At 47.7% G+C, this 20,940-nt stretch overlaps 1 protein-coding gene across 1 annotated transcript in view; it reads right to left on the bottom strand.

Annotated features, from left to right (window-relative positions):
- Positions 1–20,940, bottom strand: part of ARHGAP35 (Rho GTPase activating protein 35) — a 105,079-nt gene that overhangs the window by 31,637 nt on the left and 52,502 nt on the right. Inside the window, 1 exon segment of the mRNA XM_077318579.1 lies at positions 7,991–8,135. Within this exon segment, the coding sequence (XP_077174694.1) occupies positions 7,991–8,135 (145 nt within the window).

The raw sequence follows: 20,940 nt of genomic DNA, 5'->3' as shown, positions 1-20,940 counted from the left end.
GCACGCGTGATGTCAATTATTGATGCCGCAAAGAGGGGAGATGATTGAAGATCAAGATCCAGGGACCATCACGGTGACAAGGCCAGATTTTAAGCAACAAAGACAGCTTCAAGTTTAAGCCACCTGGGAGATTAGAATTCCATTTTTACCTAGTGGATTCCCAACTCAGGTTTAAGGATAACCAAAAGGACTAATGCATCCTATTTCAAAGGAATGCAGGGAAGTCTACCTGTGCCCCCTTGTCCACCCATGTTACTTTACATGTTAGCATGGGACACACACACGTGAAGTTGCCTTATACTGAATCTGATCACGAGTCCATCATGATAAGTCTTGTTTACTCAGGCTGGCAGCAGCTTTCCTGTGTCTCAGGTAGAGGTCTTTCCCGTCACCTCCTGCCATGTCCTTTTAACGTGCAGATACCTGCATGACGAGGACGAACTCTGAGCCACCCAAACACACACGAAGCTGCCTGATACGGAAGCAGACCCTGGGTCTACCAAAGTCAGTCCTGTCTCCTCAGACCTGCAGGGGTTCTCAAGAGCCTCAGGCCAAGGTCCTTTGCATAGCCTCCAACTTGATCCTTTTCACTGGAGATGCTGCTGGGGATTGAACCGGGGACCTTCCTCACAGAGATTAACAAATAAACAAAGCAAAATAAAATTAACCACTGGGGAGACTGTCATTCCCTGCCAGGGGGAGAACCCAGCCTATCACTTCTCTAATCCGCATGAATGCACTAAAAGCTCCTAGAACAGTAACTCAGCTCAAACCTTGTCATGCATATAATGTGTCCCTGGTAATATATGGTTGATTTTTTTCTGTGGCTGCAGCAAGAAGAAAAATGGCTCAATTGGACTGTAATATTCAACGAATCCCATCACTTAGATCAGGCTTCCTCAACCAGGGTTTTCTGAAACCCCAGGGTTTTGATGACTGGGTGTGAATTAATTGATTTGTAATATATTTTAATTTTTTTTTTAATGGTGTAATGTGATCATATCAACTCGCCCCTTCTCCCAGAATGGTCAACGATGGGCCGGGAAGGGGTTGAGGCTCGTCACCGTGGTAGTAACTGAAGTCCAGAGAGGAAAGTACTTTCATCTTAATTTAACTGCCTGGGAGGGGGGTGGAGACGGGCCGAGTGGCACAGGCCTGCCCTGGCCCTGTTTCTGCAGGCTCCCTTTGGTGAAGAAGAGCTAACTGGTAGTCCGTCCAGATTACAGGTATGGCTCTGTTCACAAATCATCTGAAAATATTTCTGCGCTCTCACATACCCTGTGCTGTGGGTGTGGCCTGGTGGTGACACTTCTGGTGACATGGGACTTCCAAGGGCGTGTTTACTCAGGTACAAAGAAAACTCAAGGGTTTCTTGAAGCCTGAAGAATATTATCAGGGGTTTCTCAACGAATAAAGAAGCTGACGTAGATCATTTTAAAATGGCTTTGATCAACTGAAAAGGGGCCTTTGATTAACTGGGCAGCAGAATTTAAGGCATATGTTTCTCAAAAGGGACAGACGACACGCTCTGTCTTAGGAGAGGAATCCATCTTCTGGAAGAAGACATGTGCCACAGAATATATGTAAACCAGGGGTAGTCAAACTGCAGCCCTCCAGATGTCCATGGACTACAATTCCCATGAGCCCCTGCCAGCATTCGCTGGCAGGGGCTCCTGGGAATGGTAGTCCATGGACATCTGGAGGGCCGCAGTTTGACTACCCCTGATGTAAACTATACAAAACTGTTTTTCCCTTTCTTAAGCACGCTAGCTCATATCAAGTCTTGGACAATCGATCATCAGAAGTATCCTTAACTGGGTGACGTCAGACATTGTTTTGGAAGACAGTTCTGTCAACTTCACTTGTCTGCGCACTGGAACATCTGGACCCACCCAGACCTGCTGATCTTGCTCTTGCAGCCGCAGCTCAAGAGCCTAGCTTTAGAGCCTGGAACATTTCTCAAGTGATCCTTGGCCTTGAAGTACGAGGCCAAACTATTCCGTTTCTGAGGTCCAGGATCCAACCATAAAGCTCCATGACGCTTGTTGTAGGGACACCGCTGTTCTTACAGCTCTATACCCCTGCTTGAAAACTGACAATGATGCTGGCATACCAGGCAGGGAAGTATTTAAAAATGATCAAAACAATATGAACAAAATGCATGAAATGCTTAAAAAAAATAAAAATTAAAAAGCACAGCGTCACTGAAGTTCTACAAACACAAATTTTGTGCCCCCTTTGTCCCCATCCGAGTTCAGCAGGAAAACCTCTGACTCCTGGTACTATATGCTCCTACAGATTTCACGCCAACACCCAGGAATCTGAAATATTTGTTCAGCCCAATGTAAAGCACCGCCTAGAGATCTCACGCTGTTCCCTACAAGTAACAAGGTGGCGCTTAAGAATTCAACATTTCTCCGGCCTCTATTCTAAATCCAGCTCTCTCCATATCTTGTTTCCTGCATTTTATTCCGTTTTACTTCCAGAGGTGAATATGAAATACAGAGTTCCTCACCGTCCCCATATTATCCTCACCATGACTATCCTGAGGTGGAGTAGAGATTCTCAGTGTGATGCCCGTGGCCACCATGGCTCAGCTTTTCTGGGGCCCACCAGGTGTTTTTAAGAGGTGGGTAGGACCAGGTAGAATAGACCGGTGAGTCCTGAGCTAGACTTTGCACAGCCCAAGGTCAGCCAGCAGGTTTCATGACTGTGAGGAGATTTCAAGGCCAGGTCTCCTTGAGTCCTAGTCCGAAATTTGACCACTCACGCCCTTTCCTATGAGTACTGGCTACGCAACCTGGCCGGTCAAAGACAGCTCTCTTATTTCCTCATGCGCTGGAGAGTTCGGGAAAGGGGAGATGTTCCAGCACAGAGAATTCCACGTGAGAGGCAGGTGAACTGCAATACTGTCAGCAGGGATCTTCTCACTGGGACTGCAAAATACAGAACGGTACTTTAAAGGCTCTTGTAACTACGGCTATTTATACAATCTTGCCGGAATGCATGACCAAACAAGCTAAAGCAGCTGAAGGAAATGGCTTTCTGTATGACATGGAATCCTTTCTCTGTTCTTTTTTCATTGCAGAAGGCTTGGCGAGGAAGCTGCTACGTTTCTCAATGCAAACAGCAAGCCCCTAAGATCCCGGACATTTCAACAGTCCGGACAACCTATGCACAGCTGGACCAAGGGAAGAGGACACAGCTGAGTTCCACAGGATGCTGTACAACAGACAGAAAGCCACAGGTGGATCTGCCAGGTAGTCTAACCCAGGGGTAGTCAAACTGCGGCCCTCCAGATGTCCATGGACTACAATTCCCAGGAGCCCCTGCCAGCGAGCGCTGGCAGGGGCTTCTGGGAATTGTAGTCCATGGACATCTGGAGGGCCACAGTTTGACTACCCCTGGTCTAACCATGGCATCGCTTGGCACTTTGTACCCTCCTGATTTCTTTTATGGCTGATAAAAATAACACCATATGGGAACCAAGATGAGGAATATACAATCCTAACACCCACTTGGTGTTTATTGCCGTCAGAGGGTCACGTGCTGCAGGCCCTGCTTATGCTCTTTCTGTGGCAACAATGGGTCCCACTTACTGCCCATTTGGCACTGCAATCCTGGAGTCAATAGATGGCCTGCTCAAGTTCATTGTTTGTTTCTTTCAATCAAGTGCCGGTTATCTGCCTGCCACAACAAACCACTGTATCCCTTGTTCCGTTCTCCAAAGGGATCGCGGAAAAGGCAGAGGTCATGCTGACTGATAGATATTAGATTCAAGTGGGTAGCCCTGTTGGTCTGAAGCAGCACAACAAAACAAAATCAGAGTCCAGTGGCACCATTAAGACCAGGGGTAGTCAAACTGCAGCCCTCCAGATGTCCATGGACTACAATTCCCAGGAGCTGTAGTCCATGGACATCTGGAGGGCTGCAGTTTGACTACCCTGTTTAAGACCAACAAAGATTTATTCTAGGTGTGGCTCATGCCTTGAATAAATCTTTGTTGGTCTCAAAGGTGCCACTGGACTCTGATTATGTTTTGATAGAGATTAGGCAGTCTTTTTCTCCTTTTTTTAAAAAAAGATAATAGCCACTATACAGGACCCCAATTCATACTGGAGCTGTGGTGTGGATGAGAAGAGAATTAATTCTTCCACCTCTCCAGAGTTCTACTAGGAGAAACTATAGAGACCCCCCACATACATTTTTCTGCTCGATTCAAGTGGGCCATCACGTTGGTCTCAAGCAGCAGGACAAAGTTTGAGTCCAGCAGCACCTTTACGTCCAACAAAGTCTTATTTAGGGCCTAAGAAGCTTTTGTAAGATACTTTCTTCAGATATAGTGAAACAGAATTTCCTCACCATTCCATACAGGGGTATGGTGGGAATTAGTTGTTAGTCCAGGAAAGAATACAAGATAGGTAAAGAGAAGGTGGCCTGTCCTTTCTGTGTATGTGTGTACATGCATATACATGCAAGTGAACACAAATGCATATACGCAAATGTTTCTATTGGCAAATCTGTGCAGGAGATGCCATCCTGCTAAGGGCTCCTATATATCATTTTAAAATCTCATGTTATAAAAAACGCACACCTGTTTTGGCCCTTATGCCCCTGAAGGGAAGCAAGAACAAAGCCCCCCCCCCCCCCCCCCGCAATCTGCTAGCCATTTGGGGGCTCTAGACTTCATTTTTAATAAACATGGTCAGTGTCAGAATTAGGCATGGGTGAGTAGAATTTGCACCTCCAAGCAAGCCTGCACTTAATGACAAAGGAAAGGAGAATGAGGGAGATAAATCAAGGGATCTCTTGTCTACAAAATTAAAGATGACAAATCAGATTCTCCCATATCATTTAAGCAAGGTTTATGTTTCTGAATATGGAGGTCACACCCTTAGCATGAACACCATAACGAGCCCTGTTGGGTCAGGTCAATGACCCCTCCCATCTAATACACGGTGCCACATAGTGACCCAAACCCAGGTGCATCAGGAGGTCCACTAGTGGGGCCAGAAGCCCTCCCACTCTCACCCTCCGAGCACGAAGAGGACAGAGCATCCCTGCCCCAGGCATCATGTTCCATCTCACAGTCACTGCATTGTGGCTCACAGTCACAGCATTACATTCACCTCTACTAAGTCTCCTTCAGTGGATTTCTGGGCAGCGGTTGTTGTTATTTATTTCATTGGTTAGCAGCCCTCTCTCTTCGGACCCAGGGCGGGAGATACATCATCATGAAAACACAGAGTAATAATTATATAAATGCACACCATCAATAATTACAAGTCTAAAACATCTAAAAAACTATTCCATCCCTAACTGCTTATTTTAATTTTGATGGCAAGGAAGGAGAGAGGGAGGAGATGAGTCTTATCTGCCTCAAATGATGTGCAGGAGGGTCTTTGACAGAGAGGCCAGCTCAACTGGTTGCCAGTTTTATTCCAGATCAAGTTCAAGGTTTCGGTTTTGACCTTCAAGGCCATCCTCAGTCTGGGACCAGCATACTTTAGGGACTGTCCTATGCCCCTCGCAGAGCTTTTTGCTCTGCAAATTCTAACAGGTTAGAGGTTCCTGTCTCTCAGGACATACGCCTGGCGTCGACTCGGGCCAGGGCCTTTTCAGTCCTGGCCCCCACCTGGTGGAATTAGCTCCTAGAAGAGCTGAGGGCCCTGCAGGAGCTTTCCCAGTTCCGCAGGGCCTGTAAAATAAGAGTTCTTCCACCAGGCATTCATTGAGGACGGGTGGCAGAGCATTGTTGGGTCCCTCCTCAAAGTACCCCTCCCATGGGCCACGGGGTCCTGCAGCCCACTAAATACAGATGGGGGAAAGGGTAGGGTGGGGTGGGTTCAGGTGGGCTAGGGAATTATTTTCTTACTCTAAATCACCTTGAACCAGAACCTTGAATCTGATTCAGTCACCAATCTGTTGGCACAGAAGCTATAACAAACACAACACTGATTTGCCACTAAGGTGAGTCAACTGCAGTGCGACCCTGAGGCAGAAAAACCTCTTCTGGCAGGTAGAAAGTTACTTGATCACTTCCTTGTGTGTGGGAATTCTTGGGATTTTCGGAAGAGGCAATTTGCAGCCAAGGGTTCCCAGACACTGCCCTAAAGTGACACCTCATGGCACAGGTGCCTGCTTGTCCCACCTACAAGCGCGAGAAAAGCTAGAGGCAGAAGGGAAGCTTCATATCTTGCTACATGGAAGAGAACAGCTTATGGAGGACACTCTTATCCTGAGAATCCCAATGTCTGTCACGAAACAAGGGACACTCTAGCCACACTGATCCATGCAACAGCCACCTGCAGACTGGACTACTGTAACTGTGATGGGCTGCCCTTGGCCCTGACCCAGAGATTACAACTGGTGATAAATGCAGCAGCACGATTCCTTACAAGAACCCCAAGGAGGGCTCATATTCAACCTGCCCTCCAGCAGCTGCACTGGCTGCCAGTGGAATTCCAGAACAGGAACAAGGTTTTGGTACTGACCTTCAAGGCCCTATGGGCCTATGCCCATATATGAGGGGCAGCCTCTCCAATATATTCCCCAGTGTGCTGCTCTCTGCTAACACCAATTTGTTAGCAATCCCTGGCCCTAAAGACGTCTGCCTGGCCACAACCAAAGCCAGGACCTTTTCGGCTCTGGCTCTAACCTGGTGGAATAAGCTACCAATTGAGATATGGGCCCTGATGGAGCTATACGACAGGCCTTGCAAAATGGCACACTTCCTCAGACAATGAAACAGAAATCAGCAGAGTACATATAAGGAAAGAGTAAATTAGCTGTTGACTAATTTACAGCTGATTTACTCTCTCCTTATATGTACTCTGATGATTCCTAATCCATTGTCTGAGGAAGTGTGTCTGCACACGAAAACTCACACTTAAACATTTGTTGGTCTTAAAGGTGACAGTGGAGTCAAAATCTGACCCAATACTGAGCAAGACACAGACCCAACAGTAAAATCACGGGTCCATTTTCCTCCAGACCAAAGAAAATGTTTGCACATTAACTGCCCTCTCGGAGAGAGAAAAAAAAAATCCCAATCTCACACTGAAATCCTTCAAGGGGCAAAAAGTAAAGCGGTGGAGGTGAAAATGACCAACTGATCCACAGCTAATCTGTGATAGGAGTGGCGGGAGGGGGGGGGCTCAAACGGCTTTGAAGTTCTGCCCCTCGGTGCAGGCCTTGTACAAGCCACAGCACAAGATGAGTCTTCTGCCTGAACTGCCCTGAGCAGGAAATAGCATCTCTCCATGTCTAGCGAGAGGCCGCCTCGTAGCACGAAGCGGTTGCGGGACACACCAATGCAGAGATTAGAAGTTACCGACAGGCACCCCCACACTCGAGAAAAGGGATTCTTTCTGACCAAGCGGCGCATGAGGATTGAGGGGGGATGTTCAACCCATGAGGAAGGCCACTCCCAGGGCTTATCCGGTTCTTATGCCTTCTGTTATCCACTCTGGGGAAGAGATACAACTTGGGTGTCGCCTAGATGATGGTGAGGATTTAATACATAAAGATTGAGTACATTTGAGCCACTGGACAACTGGAAGCCAAATAAAAGAAGTACAATGTCCACTTATCAACTAGCCCAAGCGCAAATGGCGTTACATTTAAATACAAGCATAACCTTTCAAATGCGGTTGAAGCCACAAACTGTTTGCAAATGCCGATCTCTGGAAAATTTACTTCTAATTTTTCTGGAATCAATATACACAATATAAATAAGAGAACTGGCCGGGGTTATCAAGCAGCAATGGCTGATTGAAATGCGCATATGATTTTTCCACAAAAAAAGCAGTAAGCTGGCAGCAAATTCAACTATAAATAAAATAAATACATCTGGAGCTACTGAACAAAAAACACTCCTCTGCTCCTCCCATATTCTCCGCTCTCATGCGTGCATCTTTCGGTTGGGATGACGCAGCCGATTACAGAGCCCGATATCCAGTGATGGCTTCTTGCTGCAGTGAGACCTCACCTGTTGCTTCAATGTACTCGATACATCTCTCAATAAAAATGGGAATGGGTTTCTCCGGTGTCACCACGCTGGTCAAAGGCACCCCGAAATAGTTGCTCTCCCACGTCGTCTTCGTGATGGACGGCCGAGGCTTAGGCTTTGGTTTCTGTAAGAGAGAACCCGGACAAGTTAAAGGTGCACTCTGGTAAATAATAAACCTTTGTCAAAACAGCCAGAATAGGCCACATTTTTTGACACTTTTTACAATGCTCAGGTAACCACAGAATCATAGAGTTGGAAGGGACCTCCAGGGTCACCTAGTCCAACCTCCTGCACAATGCTCACAACCACCTGCCTTCATACAGTGACCCCAATTTCATGCCCAAATGATCCCCCCCAAACCCCAAAAATCTCCAGAATCCAGCCTGGCATAGAGAAAATTCACCTACCATCCCACAGTGGTAATTAGCAATTCCCTGAGTATACAAGGAAGGGCCACAAGAGGCAAACACTGGCACGTACCTTTCTGCCCCCCCCCCACTCACAATCTGTCCAAGTTCATAAAATCAGCATTTGTCTGATCTAGCCTCTGCTTAAAAACTTACAGAGGATGAGAACTCACCACTTCCTGAGGAAGCCTGTCCCACTGAGGAACTGCTCTAACTCTAAGGAACTTCTTCCAGATGTTTAACCAAAAATTATTTTGAATTAATTTCAACACACTGGTTCTGGTCCAACTGCCTGGGGCAACAGAAAACAACCCTGCTTTATCTTCTTCTACATGACAGCCCTTCAAGTATTTGAAAATGGTTATCATATCTCCTCTTAGTCGTCTTCTCTCCAGGCTAAACAGATCAAGCTCCCTCAACCTTTCCTCATAGGACTTGGTCTCCAACCCCCTCACCATCTTCATAGCCCTCCTCTGGACATGCTCCGGTTTCTCTACATCTTTCTTCAGTTGTGATGCCCAAAACTGAACACAATATTCCAAGTGAGGTCTAACCAGAGCAGAGTAAAGCGGTACCATCACCTCCCGGGATCTGGACACGATACTCCTTTTAATACAGCCCCAAATCCTGTTTGCCTTTTTAGCCACCGAGTCCCACTGCTGACTCATGTTCAGTGTCTGGGCTACAAAGACCCCTAAGACTAAGATCCTTTTCACACATACTCCTGCCAAGACAATCTTGCCCATTCTATAGTGATGCAATCTTCTGGCAGTTCACCTGTTCCCTAAGAATTGTTAAAACTAACGGACAGAGGCTCAGAATTTACATCTGCAAGTTATTTTAGTATCCTTGGATGCTATTCATCCATCCAGCCCAAAATATTTGGTTTCATTTAAAGAAACTAGGTGTTTATGGACGACTCCTACAGTGATCCTGAACAACAATTCCCATACCTCATCACATGATTTTGCAACACTGAACATGATTCCCCTCCCAAGAGAAAACTGAGAAGGAGGAATTGAACAGTTCAGACCTCTCTTCATCACTTGTTACAATGTTATTTTATTATTCAATTCTTTTGAAAGTCGTTTATGGAGCCATCCCGGTTTCTTTAGGTTCCTCCCAGTTTTCCTTCTCAGGGGAATTGTCTGTGATGGTGCCTTCAGCATTTCACTTCTGAGAAACTCCCAACCTTCTTGGACTTCCATCTCCTTAAGTTTTTTTGACCATGGGATTCTACCCAACATAACTAAGTTTGTTAAAATTTGCTCTCCTGAAGTCCAGCCTGTAGGTAGGACTATGTGCAGCTTTTCTCTTCCCCAAGATCATACAGTCCAAAATCACATGGTGTGGCCCCACAGAAATGTCTTGTTGAGGTCTCTGTGTCCATGAATTACAATTCCAGTGAGGCCACGTCAGCAGCATGTGCCAGAGTGGCCATCAGGTGACATTGCAGCTGACCATGACCTGCCAATGAGCACCTAGCACAGGGGTAGTCAAACTGCGGCCCTCCAGATATCCATGGACTACAATTCCCATGAGCCCCTGCCAGGAGCAGGGCCGCAGTTTGACTACCCCTGATCGAGCACAACAGAGTAAGTGCTCCCCCACTTAATGATTTGCCATTCTAAGTTTTTCAAAGGCATAATCGCATGCAGAGAAAAGAACGCAGTATCAGAGCTTGGACATAAGCACAACCATTTTAAAAAAACGACGAATTAAAAGGGTCAGCATGCTGACTTTGGCAAAAAACTGCATGTGCATCATAGCCCCAGTTCTATTCAAGCCATGGTGTGTGCGAACAAGGGCTTTGCAAGCCCAAACGAAGGCCTGAAGGAGCAGGTTAAGCCACAACATTCACTGGGTGTAGAACTTAGTAAGCAGGAAGACCACCTCAATCAGAGGCAAAGAGGACAAGATGGCCAAACGAGAAATGATTCAAAAAGCAGAAAAGACAGAAAAGGGCAAATGGGATTTGTGCTCTAATCTCGGTATGTGACTGAACGTCCCCCCGGGGAGCCCCGCACCAAGAATCCCGGAGTGCTGAGACAAAGCTAGTCCGGCAAATTCCATGGTTCTCTCCTGGGCATGCAACGTCCCACCCAGAATGGTGGGAATAAGGGGCGCACGAAAACAACAGTGCAAGCAGGCTCCGTTTTGCAAAAAAAACAAAAAACACTTTTCTAGACAAGGAGGAGGGGATCATCCCTTTGAAACCAATATTAATTTTTTTTAAACTCCTTAAATTCCAGGATTTCGTCAATGTAGATTACTTCTTCCCATGTAATCCCCCATTTTACTCTGCTTTATACAGAGTGAAATAGGTACAGCGCCAAGTCCCTGCCTACATTTCCTCCTCTTTTTCTGTATGATCACTCCTGGGGGTACGTGGAGCCAAAAGGAATCAACAGGCCCCCAATTGTGTTTCTCCAGGGCCAGCGGTCCTCTTCAGAAACTGAGCGCCGCTCTCTTCCTGCAGCGCCTGCTTCCAACAGCTGCACACAGTAGAAGGCTACATGCCCAGTACTCGGGTTCACAGCACTGAGAGGAGGGGATAAACAGGCCAAGAGCACTCCTCACAAACAGCTCTGGAATTCGTCTGATAACATGCATGAGTAATGTTTTCTTCCAGACGCGGCCTCCAGCATCAGCCAGTTAGGGGAGGTGGGTAATTCTTGATGAGGGAGTTTGAGAACCCCTTTCATTGGTTCCTCCAATGTTTAGAAACTCAATGGCTTAGAACTGGGCTTAGAATCATCTGGGGTTAGAACTGTGAATGCTGGCAAGGGCTCATGGGAATTGTAGTCCATGGACATCTGGAGGGCCGCAGTTTGACTACCCCTGGCCTAAAGCATCCAGGCTAAGTATCTGTCCAGCTGCTGCTTAAAGACTACCAGTGAGGGTGAGCTCACCATCTCCTTAGAAAGCCCATTCCACTGCTAAACTACCCTGTGAGATGTCCCTGCCTTGATACCTAGCCGATGCCTTTATACACGGTTTAAACCTATTACTGCGGGTTCTATCCTCTGCTGACAACAGAAACGCCCTGTCCTTCTCCAAGTGAGGATTGCAGAAGGGCAGGCAGGTGTCCTGTTATTCCCAACCTGAGCAGAGATTAAGTTGCTCCACATAAGCAGCTTCCCTTGAGAACATCTGTGTTGTGCAGCCCCAGGGAAATCCCCCGCCCCACTCCATTGTCTACGCCCTATTTCCCCCAACACACACATGCACTAAAAGCCATCACTTCCTGTTTAGTCTGTTTCAGTAAAACTTCCTCTTCTTAAACCCTGTTGGTGGAGGAATACTCTTGAGAGATGTCTCTTTGCCACAACAGAGAATGGGAGTGTGTGTGTGACAATTAGTCTTCAGACAACAGCTACAGGAAAGGTCTTCTCTTTCTCTCTCTCTTCCTCCCCGTCTCTTTATATGCATATAAAACAAACTGAATAGCAAATGAGCCAAAAAACCTCTTGCTTTGGAGTCAAGGGATTTGGTGACACATGGTTCGCCACATGCTCTGCTGCTTGCGACAACGCCCGACATACAAGACCTTTTGTCACTCTGCAAATTAAGTCCCCTATGACAGATTATGATTCCAGATTAGGCGGAGCAAGTACAGTGTACGTCCTTAGGAAGCTGCTCGTGGGAACCCCCTGACGGCACTCCTGAAGCTACAGAAAGCCCACCGCTAACACAGGCACATTCCACAAGCAGTTGTTACTTCTTTTTTTGCTGTCCGGAAGAACTGGCTGGCCCCTGGGTGAGACGGGAGGCTGCACTGGATGGGCCCTCCCTGGTCTGACCCAGCAGGGCTCTTCTGAGGGTCTTCTCAGGGGAAGACCTTAGCCTCTGTGCCCTGTGGTTGGCCCTGCAGAGGAACTGGCTGGCCCTTGGGTGAGACGGGAGGCTGGACTGGATGGGCCCTCCCTGGTCTGACCCAGCAGGGCTCTCCTGGTGTCCTTAGGAAGGCCTCGGCCTCCCTGCCCTGTGGCTGGCCCTCCAGAGGAACTGGCTGGCCCCTGGGTGAGACGGGAGGCTGCACTGGATGGGCCCTCCCTGGTCTGACCCAGCAGGGCTCTTCCTATGTCCTTCGGAAGGGCTCTTCCTATGTCCTCGGAAGGGCTCTTCCTATGTCCTCGGCCTCCCTGCCCTGTGGCTGGCCCTGCAGAGGAACTGGCTGGCCCCTGGGTGAGACGGGAGGCTGGACTGGATGGGCCCTCCCTGGTCTGCATCATGACCCAGGTAGTCCTTGGAGGTCCCTCTGCAAATACTAGCCAAGGCCGACCCTGCTTCATTTCTGAGATCTGAGAAGTTCTGGCTAGCCTCGGCCACCCAGGTCAAGGCTCTACAGGCAACGCTCATAAAGGTAAATCATGGCCCCAGCATACAACATCATAAAATCCACCTTTTTAAAATGATGGCTATCCCACAATCAGTATTGGAGGGATTAAAAAAAGAGGAAAAAGAAGAGGGAAGAGCTAGTACTGAGATGAAAGAAGAAAGTATAATTGTGTTGACAGCGATCTGTAAAAAGCTTTCACACTGTACATCATTTTAATGATGCACGGTGCAGCGGGAAGACGACCAAATGCAAGTCTCTAAGCTATGAATTTCCTCCTACTTCTTAAAGGTGGGATGCAACACAGAGGGCAGAAAGGCTAAATTAATTGGCAACTTCTCTCACTGCTTGTCAACAGGAAAGGGGTTGGTGTGAAAACGACAGAATGCCTGGGACAATGGAGCTATTCTTTCAAAACAGTCAAGGCCAAAACAGGATCGGGACCTCCCAACCCATTTCCCGGCTGGAGTACATTATGGCAGAGCATAATCTTTTAGGAATGCCCCGCTGGAGCTTCTTGAAATCCTCCGGGAAGGCGACAAAGACCTAGGTAGAATGGGCCAGCGGAAAAGATACAGTGGCTAAGACTAGATTTGGGAGGAGGAAGGGACACTTGAAGCCCACCATGAAGGGTCCTTCTCCCCTCAGATCAAAAAGGACATCTGCCAACAAGATGTCCTCCACTTAGGGGGAGAAAAACAGGGTGGGCAGTAAATGTTAATGAAGCAGAGCACACATTGGCGACAGGGGAAGCATGTGAAAAGTGATCTATTCCCCAAATCTGGGAGATGGCTGCAACTTGGCCGCGCTTTCCACCTGCCACCTAACTCCCTTGGCACCTTTTGCATGCTCATGGTTTCCATAAAAGCAGAAGGTGTGACCGTCTCTAGTGTTACAAAGCTTGCAGAGAATGCTGATTTACAAATCCATTAGAGGGTTGTTTGAAATCTGTCTCATGGCCCGCAGCCAGGGGTGGGGATGAAATGCATAGAGAACACATCATCTTTTCCATGTGCAATCAAGAATCCAAGTACCCGATCACTTAACTGTGGTAGACTCTGGCATTTTCCATTGCCTGCTGTCTCCAAATTCCCGCTTTTCAAGAAGTGGTGATGGAAAAGGAGAAAAGCAGCGGGCAAAAGCAGAACTCTGGAGGTTATCTTGTACATCTAAAGATCCTTTATCGTTATATATTTATAGTTATATTTGCCAGTAGCATCCCAAGGGGAAAAAACAGAGGTTGTTTAAATGTCACTGATGTGGTCAACTGTGTGAGTACACAGGACTCCACACCTGTGCATTATGTTTCAGTTCAATAACATACAAGGGAAAGCTTTTTAGGTGATTCCTCTCCTGGCCAAGGCACAATCTTAACTGTATGTGCTCAAGCAGGAGGAGTCAAGACTCCTCGTTCACTTCTTCCAAAAAGGTATTTCAATTTGTTTATATCGAAAGCCGTCTTGAGTTCTGTAAGGCAGAAAGGCAGCCAGTAAATGTGCTACATAAATACTCACTGCAAGAGGTTAGAAAGTACTTGTGAGGTAGAACAGCAACAGATAACTACATTAACATCAGTGACAGATAAGCAACCTGGTTGTTTCTTCTTTGTGCCTCTCTGTGCATCGTAACAATGAAAAAATACTGGCAAGGTGATCTAGAATCATAGAGTTGGAAGGGGCCACACAGGCCATCTAGTCCAACCCCCTGCTCAACGCAGGATCAGCCCAAAGCATCCTAAAGCATCCAAGAAAAGTGTGTATCCAACCTTTGCTTGAAGACTGCCAGTGAGGGGGAGCTCACCACCTCCTTAGGCAGCCTATCTACCTAGAGATGGGTCCAGAAAGAGTCAAAAGAAGAACACATTGAGCACTGGCTATGCTGAAGGATGCACCTGCTCTATCTCGGACAACTAGGGCAGGGGTAGTCAACCTGTGGTCCTCCAGATGTCCACGGACTACAATTCCCATGAGCCCCTGCCAGCATGTGCTGGCAGGGGCTCGTGGGAACGGTAGTCCGTGGACATCCGGAGGACCACAGGTTGACCAGCACTGAACTAGGGCACCCTGCCGTATGAAGGCAACTGCTCTGTAAAGTTCAGGAAGAATTTCTCTGCTGAAGTCTGAGGATGGGGCAACAGTTTTTGTGGAAAGAGGGCCAGTTGTCCCAGGAATTGCCTTTTGGGTCACCTTGTAGCAAAACATAATAAAAGCTGTGACCCAATGACTAAATGTCTGGGAAGACGCTTCTTGTTGTTTTGAACTGCAGCAGAACAGGAAAAGGTCTGCATGTTTTCTGAAAGGAATAGTGCTGTCCAGGTAACGGCCTTCAGAGAATGGAGATAGATCAAGACGGGTAGCCATGCTGGTCTGTCTGTAGCAGCAGAAAAGAGCATAGGCTCCAGTAGCACCTTAAAGACTAACAAGATCTGTAACAGTATAAGAGCTTTTGTAAAACAGTGCTCGCTTCTCCAGATATAGCAAGAATGCAAGTCCATCTGTCCTTGTATCTTACAATGTGGAATGATTTCAGATGCCGAATGACCATGGCAGGAAAACTGCAAATGACTGGATTAGAATATACAAAGCATAGAGAAATCAGCAGTGGCAATGAGACAGGAAACCGAAGCCTCGATTCAGGCCAAGAGGATGCATTGTCTTGAGCCTCATTATCAGTTGCAATTCAGCAGTCCCTCTTCCTAATCTTCCTTTGGAATTCCTTTGTAAGAGAACTGCTGCTCTTAGGTCAGCCACTGAGATGTCTTGGAAGGTTAAAATGTTCCCCCACTTTGTGGTTTCTAAGGTCAGACTTCTGTCCATTGATACTTGGTCATAGGGAGTGGCCTGTTGGTCCAATGCAGAGGCAGGAAACGCATCACTGACACATGAAGACCTAAATCAGAGAATGCAGGGTCCTCTGCAAAACAGACACCAGGTTAGAGAAATAAATAAAGCTAGATCTTCAGAGCCAGCTTGGTGTAGTGTTTAAGAGCAGTGGCCTCTAATCTGGAGACCTGGGTGCGATTCCCCACTCCTCCACATGTAGCCAGCTGGGTAATCTTGGGCCCGCGACAATTCTCTCAGAGGTGTCTCAGCCCCACCTATCTCACAAGGGTGTCTGTTGCGGGGAGAGGACACGTAAGTGATAGTAAGCCACTTTGAGACTCCTGGCAATAAAATGTGGAGTACAAAAAAAAAGCTCTCTCCCCCCCCCCTTCTCCTTCTTCTTGATTCAGGTGCAATTCAAGAGAGGGTTTGGGGGCAGGAAAGGTAACTAGGTGCAAGATGGATTTGGTCCCTGTGATGATGCAAATAAAGAGCATCCCTTGGATATGGTTACTATATAAATGGGAACTAGCAACATACCCTCGAAGAGAAAGAACCACAAGCCACAGGAAGCAGGGCTTCAAATCAGCGGGGTGAGGACTAACTTTAAGCCCCATGTTGGTGGCACAGTTGGAGGGTGACACCTACCATGTGGCTTGGAAAAACTGGTTCACTGTGCGGCTGAACAAACAAGGAAGAGTCCTGCAACAAGAGTCACGCTACAGAGATTACTGCTTAGCCAGACCTTGGGAGACGAGCATCGTAGAGCAGTGGTCCCCAATCTTTTTATCACCAGGGACCGGTCAACGCTTAACAATTTTACTGAGGCCCAGAGGGGGGTAGTCTTTTGCTGAGCGACATCGTCGCCTGAGCCCCTGCTCCACTTGCTTTCCCGTCAGTGCCCCTGACTTCCCGCTGCCTGCTGGGAGGCGCTGCCAGCAGCAGCTGCGCAGCCCCAAGGCAGCAGCCAGGGAGGAGGAGCCGCAGCCCGGTACTGACTGATCCACGAACCAGTATCGGTCTCCAGACTGGGGGTTGGGGACCACTGTCCTAGAGGACAGAGATGGAAAAAGACTTCTGGGATGCAAGTCAATGGAGGGGGAGATGGACCCATCCCGGTATTCAAAAAAGATTATTAAAGAACCATCTCACAGGGGTCATTTAGCAGACTGCTTCCCAGAATTCAGATGCATCTCCCTTAGGGAGCTGGAACAAGCAAGGACTCTTTTTTCAGGACAGGTGACTCAGGGTATATACATTTGGAGATAAAATCCTGCTATGGTTTTATGACAGCAGTCTGGAACTCTGGGCAGATGGAGAAAATGGATCTGACAGGTAAAGTACCTTGGTGAATCACAACTGCCTCCATGGTTCAAGAAGGAGAGATCAGAATGCAGTTTATGCACTCCTTGTTTATTTTCCTGGTGTCTTTGGGGATGAGCATAATAAAATGAAAGGAACAGAATTGGCATTTCCTCCATCGTCATCCGAAGGCATTGCAGAGAGAAGAGTCTCCCAGACTTACTCTGATTTTGACATTGTCCCACAAGACAAGCACATCTACCTCCATTGGGCCACAATGGAAGAAGAATTGTCTCAGGTAAGGCACGGTCAGGGACCAATCATGGACAATCATCCTGGCAGGGGCTCATGGCAACTGTTGTCTATGGATCTGCCCTGGGCCCGGTGTGCTTCAACATCTTGAAGAAATAGAGAGGGTACTTATTAAATTTGCAGATGATACTAAACTGGGAGGGGCAGCAAACACACCAGAAGACAGAATCTGGATACAGGATGATCTTGACAGGTTGGAAAACTGGCTACACTGAATAAAATGAATTTCAATAGTGAAAAATGTACAGTTCTCCTTTGGAAGTTTTTAAACAGAGGCTAAATAGCCATGAGAAAGAAATGCTGATTCTGTGAACTTCAGCAGATTGTGAGTGGCTGGGCAGCAGGGATTGGGTCCATGCTTGCCTCTTGTGGCCTTTTGATGCACCCCCAGGGAAATGCTGATCGCCACTTTTGGGTCGGGAAGCAAATTTCCTCCAGGCCAGACTGGCCATGGATTCTGGTTGTTGCGGGGACATCATCTGGGCTTAGAACTGTGGTTCCTGGGGGTGGGTGGGTAGTTGTGAAATTTCTGCATTCTGCAGGGGGTTGGATTAATGACCCGGGAGACTCCTTCCAACTCTATGATTCTAAGACATGTAGAGAGCCACAGTTTGGCCACCCCTGCAGTACAGCATCTCTTCCACAGCCATGCTCTTCTTAGCACTGTGAGTTGGTATTAGCATGATGTTCTACCAAATGGAACTCTCCCGAACGCTGCAGGCTAGGCAAGGAAGAGTAAGGGAGACAATGCCACATAGTTTACGTAGCATTTTGTGGCCCTCTGCACTACCCAACACTGCAGCCTAGATATAGGGGTGTGCCTTTGGCATAAACCAAACCAAAATCTAGAGACTCTGATTGGCTACTGGTAATGCTAAGCCCAAATTAAGCCAATTTATTTCTTTTTTTTTTTCCTTTTTTACATTTATTTGGGTAGATTCAGCTACACCAAAGATCAGCTGGGGCAAAGAGAGAAGAAGAGCTGGGTTTTTTTGTTTGTACCTCACTTTTTACTACCTGAAGGAGTATCAAAGTGGTTTACCATTGCCTACCTTTCCTCTCCCCTGTGAGCTCCGAGAGAACTGGGAATTAGCAGACTACATGTGGAGGAGGAGTGGGGTATCAAATCCGGTTCTCCAGACTAGAGGCTGCTGCTCTTAACTACCAGACCAGGCTGGCTCTCAGGGGGAGCTGAGAGCTCTGCACTGCCTACGCTGGGGCTGGCACCTCAGGCTGCAAAGGAGCCAGCACAGTATTGCCTGGGGCAGCAGGTGCTGAGACCTTACAGCCAGGACTGCGTGCAGCAGGGAGAGACCTCCGTGCCACACACACATCCTGGGGCCAGCTTCATATGCAGCACGGTTTGTACTGGAGAAGTCAAGCCAGCCTTAGGGTAGGGCGGGCTTAAAAAAAAAATCTGGGTTTTTCCTTCTCGGGTCTATTAGATCCCCAAAAATTCAGGTTTTCCAAAAAATACTGGGTCCAATCACCATATTGATATTGGGAACCAGAACGAATGGGATGAAATTAATGCAAAAGAAATTCCATCTAAACATCTGTAAGAAGTTCCTGACAGTCAGAGTGGTTCCTCAGTGGAACGGGCTTCCTCGGGAGGTGGTGGGTTCTCCCTCTTTGGAGATTTTTAAACAGAGGCTAGAGAGCCATCTGACGGAGAGGCTGATTCTGTGAAGGCAAAGGGGTGGCAGGTGACAGTAGATGAGCGATTGGGATGTGAGTGTCCTGCGTTGAGCTGGGGGTTGGACTAGACGACCCATGAGGTCCCTTCCAACTCTATGATTCTATGGGAACCAATTCTTTTGAAAATACCAAAAATATTTTTGGTTCAACAGACCCAAACCTAAAAAAATAACAATTTTTATTATTTTTTGCACACCTCTAAGAAAGAGCCATAAAGAGATGTAGACAACCAGGTGCTTCAGTTGACTGAAGCAGAGATATCTCCCCCAGGACAACCATAGGTAGTCAGGTAGGCAGAGGCGTCCAGAGAGACCATACGTGGCCAGCACAGAGTTGATACTCTTGGACTGGAGACAGAGGAGGGCTAAGCAAAGGAAGAGAGCTTGAAAATGATCCCATGGATCTCAATCAGACATAGAGCACTGAGGCCGTCAATGGGGCTCCAGGAATCTAGCGATGAATTCCGGGAAGATCCTGTGGATTGTGAGGACGATGGGAATCTGCTGACTCTAATGGTGATGAGTCAGGTGAGATGGCTCAAAATCAACCCTTGGGAAGGATTCCGGTAACTGGATGTCTGACGACTGAATCACAAATCACAGAAGCGGAGTCTGAAGAACTGGGCCAAGTTAATGTCACCGGAGATGAAGTTCTAAACCAGCTGAAGAAGTTAAAAACCGGCAAGTGTCCAGGTCATGATTGGATGCACCCGGGAGTTCTTAAGGAACTCAAATGGGAGACAGCAAACTCCAAATGTCTGTGGACTACAATTCCCATGAGCCCCTGCCAGCAAACTGTGGCCCTCCAAATGTCTGTGGACTACAATTCCCATGAGCCCCTGCCAGCAAACTATGGCCCTCCAGATGTCCATGGACTACAATTCCCATGAGCCCCTGCCAGCAAATACTGGCAGGGGCTCCTGGAAATTGTAGTCCATGGACATCTGGAGGGCCACAGTTAGCCCACCCCTGTTCTAACCCACATGAGTGATCTATCACTGTACCAGAAGGCTGGACAGTAGCAAAGGTTACACCAATTTTTTAAAAGGAATCCAGAGGGGAACCAGGAAATCATAGGCCAGTCAGGCTAATATCTGTCCCAGGAAGATTAGTAGAAATTGTAATCAAAGACAGAATTATTAGGCACATCAAGGAAGAAACCCTGCTGAGAGAAAATCAGCATGGCTCCTGCAAAGGAAAGTCCTGCCTCATCAAAGGATTGGAGTTCTCTGAGAAAGTGAAGAAGCATGTAAGACAACAGTGACCCAGATAATGAATATATCAGCCTTTCACTACCGTTTTACTGCTGAGAAACCCCTGAAACATTCTTCATGCTTCGGGAAACCCCAGAAGTGGCGTAACCATGAGCATAGCTGTGTACATGCCCACCTGGGGACCCTCCGCTTCCTACCCTCTCTCCCCAAGCCATCTTTGGCCATTTTGGGAGGCGTGGGTGGGTCAACATTACCCTATATCAGCAGTCCCCAACCTTTCTGTGGTCCGGGGCGAGGGGAGAGCCGACGGCCCGGGCGCCGCACAGCAGCTGCGCGCAAACGCGCACGTGCAGTTGCCGTACATGCACGTTTTTGCCACCAGGGGGCACTAATGTGCATGCACGGCAACTGCACGTGCGCGTTTGCGTCGCTGGCGTGCTGGGCCTGCCTCTTCTCACTGGGAGGGGGGGCAGGCGTGGCTGCCGGCAGCCTGGTACTGTGACCATCGCGGACCGGTACCAGGCCGCGGACTGGGGGTTGATGACCCCCGCCCTATCTTATCCGATAAATATTTTAACAAATTTAAAAATATATACAAAATTATCTCTCACTCATTCAGGAAACCTTCCAGGCTGTCAAGAAGCCCCAGGGTCTCACAAAACCCTGGTTGAGAAAGCCTGGTCTACATTATATCCTTGGGCTTTCAAAAGGCTTTTGACAAGGTACCTCATTAAAGACTCCTGAGTAAACTTAGCAGTTATGGGACAATAGGAGGAGTTCTCTTATAGATTAAAAACTGGTTAAATGACTAAAACAAAACAAGAAATAAGTAAGAA

Source organism: Paroedura picta, unplaced genomic scaffold (assembly GCF_049243985.1).
Source record: "Paroedura picta isolate Pp20150507F unplaced genomic scaffold, Ppicta_v3.0 Ppicta_v3_sca21, whole genome shotgun sequence".
NCBI lineage: Eukaryota > Metazoa > Chordata > Lepidosauria > Squamata > Gekkonidae > Paroedura > Paroedura picta.
Note: the sequence above shows the minus strand (reverse complement) of the source record. Positions and strands in the feature narration are given on the sequence as shown.